General features: G+C 45.5%; 1 protein-coding gene across 1 annotated transcript; it reads left to right on the top strand.

Annotated features, from left to right (window-relative positions):
* Positions 1-4484: 4484 nt before the first annotated feature.
* S1PR3 (sphingosine-1-phosphate receptor 3) lies at positions 4485-5676 on the top strand. The gene has a single exon (XM_054587955.1). The coding sequence runs from the start codon at positions 4500-4502 to the stop codon at positions 5634-5636; it is 1137 nt and encodes a 378-aa protein (XP_054443930.1). The 5' UTR covers positions 4485-4499; the 3' UTR covers positions 5637-5676.
* Positions 5677-14756: the final 9080 nt, after the last annotated feature.

Raw genomic sequence — 14756 nt, 5'->3', positions numbered from 1 at the left:
GTCTATTACAATATGACCCAGCTTTCTGAGGATGTATGAGACTAGCCAGCTCATATTTCTCAGTATTGGGCCTTGAGTGTTTAGGTGGAATTTAGGCAGTGATCAAACTTGTGCAGTGTCAGTGCCAGCCCCACACAGTAATCTGAAATAAAACAAAATGTGAGCATTTATAATTTCACCCTTTGGGGGGACTTCTCCTGCTCCACACAAGCACTCACTTGCAGGACACAGGCCAAGAACACTGAGCCTTTATAGGGACCCTCCACATCAGAGCCCCGACTGAGTACCAACCCAACAGGCTTGCAAATCAATGGTGCCACAGACAACAGGCATGTGCTTCTACAGGGACTTAGGCATCCAGAACACAGAGAAACCACCCTATATCCACAAATAGTAAACAGTGCATCCATCCAATCAGCATCTGTACACGTGACTGGCAGGAGCATCAGCTCCAGAGGAAGACCTGGGCACAACTGTACACTGTGGGACTCCTTTCCTGTGAAGGTCAGCAACAGACTGTACTCGAGATGAGAAGCCCAGACAGCGGTACCATTTGGGAGTGTGCAGTGGCTAGAGGGGGCTTGAGGGTACCCGAGGGGCCAGCATCAGGGATGTTGGGTTGGAACCCATCTCTGTGGGGTGAGACAGCTGGCCTCCTGCGAGGTGCTTTTGACCAGGCACAGCAACGTTCAGACACATATAAAATCAGTCTGGCCTTTAGCCAGCACTTGATTCTCAGGATGGGTCTACTTTCTAATGTTGATAATCCAAAGAAAATATGCTTTTAAATTCCAAAGACAACTGGATATCTTCCACTTATGGCAAATGTGGAGACTCACATTTAACAGAAAATTGTTCTGAAAAGAATATGGTCCTTGAGCAATGAATATTTAATTTAGAGAAATGATAAATCAAGCATTAATGGGGAAATATGTTCACCCTCAGAATTCATGGCTTTGAGTCGTCTCTGGCATACCTTATACTGGTTTTTTTTTAATACTGTTTTTATTGTGGTTATTTTACTGCTTGTTATTAGTTTTTATTGTTTCCTTGGGTGTTGTTTTTTTTTTTCTCTCTGCTCAATTTCATCAAAACTCTACATGCAGAGGGGAAAGAAAAGATGTCAGTCCACAGAGCTATTAGTCTGTTCGCCCTCTGCTCCTTACTCCTGGGGATGTCCAGATCCAGCAGGTTTAAAGGGACTCACTTCCCTTCTGTCTGGGTTTCATGGCACAATCAAAGGGCTCTCAGATGTCCAGAGAGGGCTATGAGGTACATAAATGGCATGGAGTTATCATGGGGTAAACTGAGACACAGAACACAAGCTTAAGATGTACCTGGTCTCAAAAATTTTTCCAATGAAGATGCCTGGAACCCCTTCTCCCACTTCTCCCATATTGGTGGGAGTTCACATACAATTTTCACCACTCATTTATTATTATCATTTAGACTGCCCTGGCGCTAAGTCAGTTATCATAATGCATTGTGTTAACCATATACATGCTATTATTAGTTCCTGGAATGGAAACTGCTGATAGGGAAGCAAATATTCAAGAGACATTTTAAGGCAAACTGGAAGAGCTGGTGTAGTGGGCAGAAGGGTGGCCACCTGGACATGGCAGCAGGTAGCCTGGTGTGGGGGGTGCACAGAGGGCCCTCGGGCCAGCTTGGGGGAAGGAGCCACACTCAGGACCCTGCTTCTTTATGACTCAGAGAAGCAGAACCTATGTTTCTCTTCCCTCCTCCTTTGCTGGGCCTCTTCCATGAACAAGAATACTTGTGGTGTTGTTGGCAGCACCTTCTGCGTGGGCAATGCTGAGTGCTCACTCAGTGGTTGTGCCCTTGGGGCTGAGCTCTCCTTCTGGGCATAGTGTCCAACAAGGCAGGGCCTGGATTCCTCATTCACTCCTCACAGATTAAGAACTCAAAGAGAAGCAGTAATAAAGGCACACACATTTATGGGACACCTGTTAATTAATGTACCAGGTACTGTGAGAAATGTGAACATCACAATGTCAGTGTGAAGATTAGATAAGCACTTAGGCAAAGGACTCTGAGACTGCCAGCTGCTGCTCTTATTTGTACTCTAAAAAACACAGATTGCAGTTTGTTTTAACAATGAGATATGCCATCTCAGAGACAAGTAACCAAGGGCTGGGCTGATTCCAGAAAATGTCACAGCAGATAGAATTTGACTTGGGCTTGAAGGACTGACAAGACTTAAATAAAAATAAGGTAAGGACAAAACTAGGAGAGGGCTAGTGGGAAAGCTGCCCACCAAGGTGACCTATCACTGTCACCTCTGAAGAACCAACAGAGGTCTGTTGTCCTTGGTGGGCCTCAGTCCAAGTTGGGGGTAGGAAGTTGTAGGGCTAGAGGCTGCAGGGCAGCCTTGCCTTCTGCCTTAGGCAGTAAGGTGCCCCTGGGTCTGGGTGGGCCACAGTCAGGGGAGGCAGCCCCAGGGCTGATCAGCAATGGAGGAGACTCAGCAGGTGCCCCCACCAGTCCTTCATTGCTAGTCCAGCCTCAGAACCTGCCTGCTATACCCTTCTGAGGTGAGAAGAGTTTTCTGCCACATTTGGCATTCAGGCTGACCTCCAAGTCCTCCATGGCCTTAGACAGCTATCATGGAGGGGCCAAGGAGGGGTTAGGGACAGTTCTAAGCAGAGCATAGGCATCAGCTCAGGTGCCAGGGCCCACAGGTTTTCCAGAACAAGTGGACGTTGAAGCTACTGGACACTGGAATAAATCCTCACAAAGAAGCAGTGGGGTCACCCCTGCCCAATCTCAGAGGGCTAGGTCCCCCCAAACTAATAAAAGGGGGGAAAGGCTTGGCAGCCTCCACAGGGCCCTGGGTACAGCACCTGAGGGACAGAAAAGCAGTTACCTGGAGGGTCCTGTGGTTAGGGGCCCTGGCTAAGGTCTTCTCTGCTTTTTCCCTGCAGAACAGCTGTCCAACTGACCACTGGGTCTTTCTAGGGACTGAGGCTTGTCTGGACCTCAGTTCATACCTGGGAATGAGCTCATTGGGTAGATGAGGCCTTAAGATTCCATTACATCCCAAAATGCAGAGCCCCAAGTCATTGGAGAGTAGTCCATTTGCCCTGATCCAAATTTAGGGTTGTGATTAAACATTTAAAAAGTACCAAAAAATGACTTCACTGGATACACACAGTGGGCTGTTTTAAATTAACCTCATTTGATTTTAGTTAGATATTTATATATTCAAATAATTTAAATTTGAAGTCAGTGAGTCCACTGAAAGCCCTTTCTACCTTAATAGTTGGGTCTGCTTCACCCTGGACATCACAGGAGGACACAGAAGGTGTGGGGAGTACCCAGGGTCCAGTGGAGGAAGGGTTGAAATTCAGGGCCATCCAGGGCCTGGCTCCTGGGTTCACCACCTTCACTGTCTCACTAGTGCTTCCAAGTTTCTTTTGAATTAGTTTTGGGGGCTTAGACAGTACCAGCTAATGTTCAGGCCTTTGAATTTTACCCCAAAGTCAGCATGCTTGTCCTTGCTTTCTCTTTTCTTCTTTAACCTCCGTGGAAGTTGATTCCACTTTTACAGGTTTGTATTCCTTCCTCCCCAAATCCACGCTCAGCTGCTCACTAGTGAATTGGTCACGCGGCCGGGCGGGGGGTGGGGGGACGGGAGGCGGAGGCGGTATTGCTTTGTGTCCTTCTGCTGTCCTTCCTTAGGTGGCAGCATGGTCCTGGGTTGGGGCTCTCTGCCTGGCAGACCTATGGGCCATATGGATCTGATTTCTGTCCTTGGCTCTGGTTGGTTCCAGGAGAGGCAATCTGGGAAGTGTGGGTGTTTCCCGTGATGTCACTCTAAGACTCACTAGAGAGCTCTCAGAAATCAGGTGGGCACCTTCTGGAATCCATCCTATTTTTTCAGCCTGAGATAATCCTGAGTTTCTCTTGTTAACTGAGAATAATAGTTTGTCAGCTCCTGTGTACTAAGTGAGGATTAACTGATAACATTTCCCTTGTGGCAACTGCAAACACCAAATCGCTTCCCAGGTCTTCCCTAATCATTTAGGAACTTGGCTTGTGTTAAATTAACCTCATTTGATTTTAGTTAGACATTTATATATTCAAATAACTTAAATTTGAAGTCAGTGAGTCCACTGAAAGCCCTTTCTACCTTAATAGTTGGGTCTGCTTCACCCTGGACATCACAGGAGGCCCTCCCTGAGCTCGTAAGGATCAGCTGTCAAAGTGCTTGAGCATTTTTGGTGCCTTTCTCCAGCTTTGCTGCCACCCTTTCTCTTAGGTGATGTGACCTTATCACTGGAGCACTCCTCGTTGTGGTTTTTTTTTGTTTGTTTTTGTGGGTTTTTTTTTTTCTTTTTGCAGGAGCCCAGTCTCAACACCCCAGCTGCGATCTGGCCAGGATCTCTGCAGAAGCCTCAGCTGGTCTTTATTAGAAATGGACGGTCCCAAGGCGCCCTCTGGTGGATTTCCAGCTGACCATCTGTGAATTCCAAGTGATGGCCAGGGTCCTCACACCGAGCCCCAGACCCTTTCTTTGGAATGAGACTCTGCACAAACATTACAACTACGTGGGCAAGCTGGCCGGCCGACTGAAGGACACCCCTGAGGGCAGCACCCTCACTACAGTGCTGTTCCTGGTCATCTGCAGCTTCATCGTCCTGGAGAACCTGATGGTTCTGATTGCTATCTGGAAAAACAATAAATTTCACAACCGCATGTATTTTTTTATCGGCAATTTAGCTCTTTGCGACCTGCTGGCTGGTATTGCCTATAAGGTCAACATTCTGATGTCAGGCAAGAAGACATTGAGCCTGTCTCCCACAGTCTGGTTCCTGCGGGAAGGCAGCATGTTCGTGGCCCTCGGGGCATCTACCTGTAGCTTACTGGCCATCGCCATTGAGCGGCACTTGACCATGATCAAAATGAGGCCATATGATGCCAACAAGAAGCATCGAGTCTTCCTTCTGATTGGAATGTGCTGGCTTATTGCATTCTCACTGGGCGCCTTACCCATTCTGGGCTGGAACTGCCTGAATAACCTCCCTGACTGCTCCACTATCCTGCCCCTCTATTCCAAGAGCTACATCGCCTTCTGCATTAGCATCTTTACTGCCATCCTGGTGGCCATCGTGATCCTGTATGCGCGCATCTACTGCCTGGTGAAGTCTAGCAGCCGCAGGGTGGCCAGCCCCCACAACTCAGAGCGGTCCATGGCCCTGCTACGAACTGTGGTGATCGTGGTGAGCGTGTTCATTGCCTGCTGGTCCCCACTCTTCATACTCTTCCTTGTCGACGTGGCCTGCAAAGTGAGGGAGTGTGCTATCCTGTTCAAGGACAAGTGGTTCATTGTGCTGGCAGTACTCAACTCCGCCATGAACCCTGTCATCTACACACTGGCCAGCAAGGAGATGCGGCGCGCTTTTTTCCGGCTGGTCTGCAACTGCCTGGTTAAGGCCCAAAGCACCCACTCCTCACCCATCCAGCTTGCCCTTGATCCAAGCAAAAGCAAATCCAGCGGCAGTAACAACAGCAGCCCCTTTCCGAAGAGCAAGGAAGACATTCCCCAAACGGTCACCTCACCCTGCATAACTGACAGGAACAAAACCCTGCAGAACGGGATCCTCTGCAAGTGAGGCCCAGTCTCAAGGCATAAAGGTCCTTACATCTCCATTAAAGGAGAGGCACCCAGCTGTGTGGCCACATGCTTATTTATTACATGCTCACCAGGGTTTCACCAGAGACCAGAGACTCAGGAAATCTGTGCACGCCTCCTAAGGCTAGAGCTCAAGGACTCAGCAACCCATTTCAGTGTAGACAGCACCTTGCCCTTTTTAGGTTCCAAGTTCTTACATATGTACCAAGCTGCTGATGTCACTGCCACCTTCCCCGACTCCCACTGGCTACTCTCTAGTATTCCTGGACAGGGAAGGTCATGGACCATACCATGTACAGCGTGTTTCCCAGGACATTGGGACGATGTTTGCGTAACTGCATTACACTGACTGTTCCCAGAACAGATGCTGTGTGCCTGTGGTTTGTAGGCTGCATAGCACTAGGGTTTCACCTGTCTACGATGGGCACATGCAGAAACTGTAGTACTCAGTGCAGTCAACAGGTAACACAAGCATGTTCTGACCAAACCACCAGCTCGGACAGAACAAGAACAGACCCCTGGACTATATCATCTTTCCAAGTTGCTGGAAACAGCCAACTGTTTAGTGGAAAATTTCTATTGAATTAGGACAGGTTTATAAGACAGAACATTGATCCTATGTTAAGTTCAATTCTATATCAGAAATGCACTAAGTCAGTAATCCCAGTGTTGTCAAAGCTGGGGAGCTGGGGCCAGCAGCAGTCTCATGACTTCTGGAAAGCTGACCCTGACAGGCACTGTTAGAGCAGTTTAATTGTCAGGAGAGGAAACATGATCTGGTGGTTTGTGCATTCTTCAAAGATATATATTGTAATCTTACCTTTCAACATAGGTCTAGCCTATATCACTCTATGTACCTTATAAAGGGATTGCCTGAGGGCATTTTTATGCATGCTCTTCCCCAGGGATTCTATATGAATACAAACTGATGAAAAGAAGCACACATCTGTAGAGCTCTCATAAGCATACAGTTGACATGTTGAGTTCTTTGTTAAAAAAAAAAAACAAAACCCAAAAGCAAAACAAACAATTTTCAAAAGGATCCTTAATTTGGAAATCTCACATAAGAAATCCCCTGATGTTTTTAGGCTCAGTGAGGATATTGCCTGAGTAAATACTAAAAGAGTAGTCATAACACATTAACTTTTTTAAAGAGAAATTGACTCCTGTTTTATCTGATTCAAGTTCCTCTTATTAAGGGATATTTCTGTAGCTGCAGAGGGATCTCCATGTACTGACCAAAGACTTTCCTCATTTTTATTACTGATGGGATAAATCCTATTTGTAAGATGTTCATCAGTGACTTTTTTTTGTTGTTACCTTCTTTATATCACTGGAAAGGAGCTTATTCTTTTACCAAATAACATAGGAAAACCCAGGACATTTCTAGAAAAGTTAAGCATTAAGATACTGGGTAAAAATGCATCACCCTGGTTGACTCAGTGGGTTGCATGTCATCCTGCAAACCAAAAGACCACCAGTTTGACTCCCAGTCAGGGCACATGCCTGGCTTACAGGCTCTGTGCTCTTCCCCCAGTGGGGTGCTTGCAGATGGCAGAAGACAACCAACTGATATTTATCTCCCTCTCTTTCTCCTTCCCTTCCTCTCTCTCTAAAATAAAATTTAAAATTTATTTTTTTAAAAAAAGAAAAATGCATCAGAGAGCCAAAATGTTGGGTATTACATTTTACTTTGGTCATGATATGACTTTAGAACTTTCTGTCTTGGTTCTGAGTTGCTTTGGGGCCCAAGATCTCTGGTGCTAATATTAATAACACTTTGCACAATAGCCACAACTTTCCTTTGAAATAACACAAAAGTGTTAAGCAATCTGAATGTAAAATACTCAAAAGAAGTAATTGTGTTCATTTGATATGTACAAAAATAATCAATTTTAACACCAATGTGTACACTCCTAACTAGCTAGCTAGAGATCATTTAGAAGTCAAGTGTTTCAAAGCCACAGGGAATCTGCCCATTAGATCTCATTCAGTTAGTAACCATTATTATGTTCCATGTATGTTTGTTAAAAAATAAAACCAAAAGCTTTTGTATAAACCATTGTTGGGAATCCACGTGGGGGCTGTGTACAAGGTGGCCACTTGGCCTCTCACCTGGTACCAGTGTCTCTTCAGGAGTCAAACTTCTCTCAGAACCCTGACCACCTTTCCACCCTATTACTCACCACTGGTGGATCTAGTGTTCAGTGTGGTATTCCACCAATTTTGATAGGTCAGCCTATTTGAAAAAGGTCAATAGAGTGCTCTTGGACAGGGAGAAGATTGTAGAAGACATGGCAGTCAGGGTAGGGCCAAGAGGTGGGTTGTTTGTTTCTGCTCCAATTACAAAACAAGTAAAGAGGTCAGAGTTGGCCCTTTTCCCAGCTTTATCCTTTATGAATGGTAAGTATTAGAATGTGTGTGGGGGGGGGTGTGCGTGTGCACACGTGTGCGCAGGTCTCCTGTGTTCTATAGAGAAAGAGGACAGAATTTGGCGTAACTAGTGTCGTGGTGACAGTCATGAATGAATCTCCCCAACACAACTGAGAACCAGTTCTTCTTTCACCTCTGATTCTGTTCAAGGCCCAACAGTGAACCTAAGTCCCCTCAGGTATGCTTCTGCCCTCCTGCCACTTTCTTTTCACACCTTCAGCCAATTAAGAAGTCTCCCAGAGAATCACTGAGAGCATCTGCTTTCTGTGCAAAGATTTCAAACTCCCTTCCTCTCTATTGAGGCAATACAAGATCCACCATCCACATGAGAGACTTTCTGTAATATTCTTTATTGCCCACAGGGTTTTACAACGACAGTCATTTAAACACTGGACAATATAGAAAACAGCTGTTATCTCAACTTTTGACCCATGGTTATACTGCGCTGACAAAGAGCTTTGCACAGAAATGTAACAAGGTGTATTTTATAGAAAACTTCTGATTAATTATGAAGCCCATGCTTTTAAATATTTAGGAGTGCAAAACCTCAACCCAATGTTTTAGTATCTAAGTCAGAGATCAAAGGGTTTGGTACATAGTCAGAAATGCACACACCACTATGGTGAAAATGAAGGCACATTTTCTGATAACCAATGATAAGTGCAGCATTGCCTACATGGGTGACAACCTCCCTCTCAGGCCACAATGATGACACTTGGGGATGCCAAGCAGCCCCTGCACTTGGCTGACTCAGAACCACGGACATGCCAAGTGCACCATTGAGGGCTTACAGCTGGAAATCACATCATATCCTGAAGGAGTAAAGTTGGTTCTCGCAAAGTGAGGAGGAAATTTAAGCCAATTTTCTTCCCTGTTGTACTGTCAAATCTCCCCAATGTTAGCCAAGTAGCTTCAGTATTACCATTTTTCATAGGGCAGAGATTAGAAAACTTGAAACCACTTTTGTATTTCCACTCCCCAGGGATTTCCAAAGGCCCATTCTGTTACAATATCAAAGTAGAAAGTGGTGAATTGGCAATAAACCCAGACAGAAAACTTTACAGTAATTCGTTTTAGTTTCACAAAAGTTAATGGAAAACCAAACACAACGTTTTTAAATAATGTTTATCAATATGTATAATTTGTCATCCAAATGCTTTTTTAAAAAGTAATGAATATCTTATTACACATTAAATTTATATGAACTTCTCTCCTAATCCTTGGACTTAAAGATCAAATGAATTAGTTTAAATCTGAATACAAACATTCACACACTTAATTTTATAATATTCTAGAACAAGTTATATTCAAAAGTCAAATGAACAGAGAACATTCCATTTGCAATCAACACATAGTTGTTACCAGGTCATTCAATTGTAAGGATGGATTTTCCCATTAATTTTTGCTCTAAGTCTCTGGATTCGGTGGTTAGAACCTCTGGTCATGGTGACATGTCCCAGATAAGTGTCTGGGCAATAAGTGTGAATGAATTACCTCAAACCTCAGGACAGCAGCATATATTCCCATGTGCAAATTTTTCTACCTATAGTATTTCAAGGTGCCACAACAAAACGGGCACTTAAACTAAGATTTCATTTCCCGCATGAGAATGGCTCTTCTAGCCCCCTGGAGGGAGCACTGTGTTTTGGGGGGCCTAAGGGATTCATTTATTTGAGGCCCCTGTGAACATAGGAAGGAAGAGAAAAGTGACAGTAGCAGCCTCACCTCCACCTCCAACACCCCTGCCAACACGAGCTGTTGTGCCTGTGTGAAGGTGTCCTGCCTCCTCGTGGATCCCTGGACCTTCTCTTCCTACACTAATGCTCCAGTCTCACCTACCCTTCAGTTTGCAAAGCCTTCAGAGTCCCCAGACCCACCCAGGATCTCCAGTCTCCACAGTACTATTGGACTTGGCCAGAACACTATCAGGCTTGTCACACCAACACCCTGTGCATGTTTACTTCCTACTGGATTACACTCACAGCCAGGCAGAACCCCATCATTCACTTCTCTATCCCAGGAGCCCAGCATAGTGCCTGCCACGTGTGAACTAGTGTACAGACAAGACCAAGAGCAAACTGGTTACAAACACTGAGAAATGCTGCCAAATACACAGCTGCTCCCTGCCTCCCACAGCATGTTGCATTGAGGGCAGCACCTGACAGTGCTTGTCCTTCTTCATTGGCCTCCCACAGACACTGCACACTGCCAGATGGATACAGGTCATTAGTCTGGAGTTGACTGTATGCCCCCTTCCTTTTATCTTCTCCTCCTCCACCTTCTAGTCCTCTCTTTTCCTCATCTCCCCCACTGCCCTCTCTTACTTCATATCCATCTGTTGTTTTCCACAGTGAGCTCCCCAACCATGACCCTCCTGTCTTTTTTCTGCAATAGCCAGGACCCTCCTCCAGAGGTCTGTGGATGCCAGAACACATCCCCAGACTCATAACATTTAACTTTCTAGTCGTTCTTGTTAGTCAAAATGTCAAAACCCAGGGAGGAGTCTCCATGTGCAAATTGCACAGTCAACCTTTATGTGCACACAGAGAGATGCACACCCATTAATCAATGAAGGTAGATGTAATGTATATATACACCTACAGACAGAGACACTCATCCATGGTAATCAATGCATGTATTGTATATGCACATATGTGTCTGACATTCGCAAATCCTCATATGAAGTTGCAATTTTTCTGGCTGCTATTAAATGCACTTGTTTTAAAACTCTTCATGACATTGCTTGCAAACTTATAGATATGTATAAACCCACTATAAATAAATTGTGGCTGGCCACTGGCATTTTATCTTCCAGCAATGATTGCATTGAGTTGTAAATGCTAATTATTAATCTTCCACTTTTACACTCACAGCAAGGACCCTTGGAACTATGACATGAAGTAGCATGAAAACACAGAGTGAGGCAAAAGTAGGTTTACAGTTGTAAGTATGTGAAACAGTGTGTTCCTGTATTATCATTTATTAATTATTGTATTAATTCCCATATAAACAACTATAGACCTACTTTTGCCCCACCCTGAATAATCATAGAGGAGGGGAAGTCATCAATAAGGGACATAAAAGAGTTGGCAACTCTCACATAATGGTGGTTCTCAAAGTCTAGACTCCTCACCAGCATCACTCATAGTTTATTAGAAATGCAAATTCTTGGGCCCCATCCAGACCCCAGGACAGACATGGAGTCAGAAAACATGTGTCAACAGTGTCCCCAAGCCTGGAGGCTTTTTTGGGGTGCCAAAAAAGTGCTGTCCCTCCCCCAGGCCTGCTCTTCCTTTACATGCTTTTTCTTCCACACATGGCTTGTCACTTTCTGTCCTCATTGGAATTATTAGCAGGGACCTTCTCCACAAGGAAACCCTCAGGACACCATATGTGTCCCAGTTGGGTCTTTGTCCATCTACCCCAACATCAAGACGGCCTTAAACAGAATTGTTGCTCAAGTAAAACATCGGTCAAGACTCAGTGTGAACCAGTCCTTTAGCCTCTCAAGTAAAAAACGGCCAGGAGCAGTAGCTTAGGAACAGGATGTAGAGTAGCAGTTGTCTCAATGCCTTGTTTACCAGCCTGCCCACTGAGCTATTCAGGGTCTCCTTGGTAGTCAAGCATCAAAGTTGACTTAAACCAGAGATGAGTGGCCTCACAGGAGGCCCACAGGCTCTCAGCGGGACCAAAGTGTCATTTGAAAAACAGGTAATTCATACAGGATGGTGCAGGTGGGAGGGGAGGTGAGTAGAGGGCCCCAGGGCCATTTCACAAACTGGGGTATTGTAGGACTGCTGGGCCTGCCTTGTGCTCCCAGCAGACACAGAGGCCTGGGTTGAGTGGCGGGGAGCCCATGAGAGAGGCAGCAGGCCTGGAGCATTCCATGGACCCAAGGTGGCTCTGCATGGCTGCAACATATGTGCCCTGGGCATTAGGGGCACTGAAACACCTGCCCAGTGCTTCTCTGTCTGCCTTTGCCCAGGCATAGACACAGTTAGAGAAACTGCTGGAGGAGGAACCCATTGTGGGCAGGAAGAAGGTTCCATCACATCTGCCTCCAAGTCCTGAGCTTCAAGCTCAGCAGAGCTGGGGAAATGAGGAATGGGCAGAATAGCTCTGCTGTCCACCAGCCATGAGGCCTTTAACAAGTTGCAGCCTCAGCTTCCCTGTCTGTGAGTAAGGCTCACAGTTATGCCCATCACACATGCCCGAAGGAAGAGATGAGCTGACTAGTGCAAGCTCTAACAAGCTTTACAAGTGGAGCAAGCAAAGACAGGAAAACCACAGCCATCTGCTGTGTCTCAAATCTGCTCCCCAGTGGCTCTGTTCATTGTAAGCAATCTTATAATCTGAGCTTTAAAAATGCATATTTTGAGTTTATATTGAAACAAACTTTGATCCCCAAATACTTTTAATTTTCTAAATTGATTCTCATACAAAAACCCCAACACACACACACACACACACACACACACACACACAGCTGATCACTGAGATAAACACTTACTTTAGAGCAGAGAGCCACTTAAACTGCAGGTTCCCAAGAGGAAAAGTAAAGCAGGTCAAGTGTTCAGGGGCTCACGATTCTTAATTCTCACTGCCTGCTTGCTCTTGCCCTGTCACACTAGCATTGCAGCCTTGCAAGTGGGGCATGCAAGACTGTAGAAAGGAAAGCTATTTTATCTGTTTTTACCTATGTGCATCGCACACACAGAGAAGGTTCATGCTTCCTCACGGAGGTCAGATGAGTATGTACATCTGCAGTCATCCAGGAGGGGAACACAGGGCAATTCTTCCCACCACCCCAAAGCCTGTGTTGTCACAGGGCAGGAGGCAGGGCCAACTGCTCTTCCACATCCCTATTCAGACTCCATGCTTCCAGGTAACTTGGAGCAGGACATCTGCACTGCACATGAAACTGGAACCATTCCTGGAAGCTGCAGGATGGCCTAGATTAGTTCCAATCCACTGTGGAACACTCTAGAAGATTGGAGCCCCTGTCGCCTTGAATTCACTGGAAACTCAAAGAGCAAAATCTCCAAAGAAGGCTACATATGAAGCCTTGAACCTGCCCTGACTCATCCTTCCCATCGGCTATCTCTCACCCTCCCATCCTGGCCACAAAACTCCAAAAGTAGAGATGGGGTTCACATAGAGGAATTTTGTAGAATTAGTACTCATCAGAATTTTTAAAATTGACCCTTATCTCCTCAGTTATGAAGCACCAAAGTTAGTACTATTCAAGTCCAAGTGAGTGGGGAGCATCTCTGTGCCACACTGATCAAGGAGGTGGGCACGCTCTGGGATGTTGCTGGGACAGGGACCAGCATGGCAGCACCAATGAAAAGGTGCCAGTACACAAATGAATCCTTCTATCTTTTAAAAGCCATCTGTTCAGTCACATGGTGGTCTCATCCCAGGTATATTTTAAAGGTCATAAACAGGTCAACTTCCCAATACCAAAAGATCCAGCAGGAAATCACAGTGTTTTATCTCAAAGGACGGAGACAACACTCAGCATTGTGTGTGGCGCACACCTTTACATGGAGCCATTGAGAAACCTGTTATAGAGATAATCACCCACTTTACCCACCAATTGCTCCAGAAGCAGATCTTCAAATTGATTCTCACAAACACACAGCTTCAGGCAAGCATGGGCCCAGGAGAAATGACTGGCTGTTGCCAGTGTCTCCAGGAGAGAACTGTGAGCATGTGTGCCCTGTCCTTGGCACAGCTCATACATGTGCTTTTTTTCTCTACTGAATATACGAGGGTGAGGGACAATTTTACCAACAGCTACTGAAACAGCCTGGAATCAACTGGTCGACCAGAAAGACATACAACCCTATGCTTAACCCAACCACCCCTCCATACTAACTCATTTTGAGGCTTATTTTCACTACTCTTCATTAGTGAGCCTTATTTTATGCCATATTTGACAGCAAAATGCATTCCAAAGAAACCCTGGACAACCAAGGTCATGGGGAACAACACTCCTGGGCTCAGCATGAATCAAAACAACTGACATGACACCTACTCCTTAGAGAAGCTACCACAGCCCTCTGGTCATGGACACCCCATACACTCAGGTGTGATGCAGCCATCCAGGGAGTCTTCTTGGAAGAGAAGCAGCAGACATCAGAACCAGCATCACACTGCTTTGCATGCAAACCTAGACCTCTTTGGGTAGCATCTCGCCCGATTCTATTACATCCCTGTGTCAATTACCAACTCTCTTGCTTGCTTATACTCCCCATTTTGTGCTTGTTAGGTAAACTTCAGGTAAAACCTTCTTAATGGACTTTCCCAGTAGAATGGGTCAGTTGAAGTAAATTTTTGCCCAGACGACTACAGTCAAGCATTTTTTCATTAAAAACATACAGCACAGAACAATAGTCTTACCTCTTTCTTAGTCTTAAAAAGTAGAAATATAGAGGGATCATTTGTACAGGATGTATAGGTATGTACACCTTTACTATGCACATGAGAGATCAGAAGAAATTTATGAAACCTGCACTTTATGAACACTTTCCTCCTGGGGCTTTGGAATAAGGCTCTGAGCCTTCAGGCAGCTGCCTGAGTTCCTGTAGCCTGATACGCTTCTACCAGGAAGAACTGAGTCCTCCTGACCATGGTGCAGTGTCAAGACAGGGCTACTGGCTGG

Source organism: Pteronotus mesoamericanus, unplaced genomic scaffold (genome assembly GCF_021234165.1).
Source record: "Pteronotus mesoamericanus isolate MK-2021 breed Mesoamerican mustached bat unplaced genomic scaffold, CSHL_Meso_final scaffold_125, whole genome shotgun sequence".
Lineage (NCBI taxonomy): Eukaryota > Metazoa > Chordata > Mammalia > Chiroptera > Mormoopidae > Pteronotus > Pteronotus mesoamericanus.
This window is presented reverse-complemented; position numbering and strand designations above follow the sequence as displayed.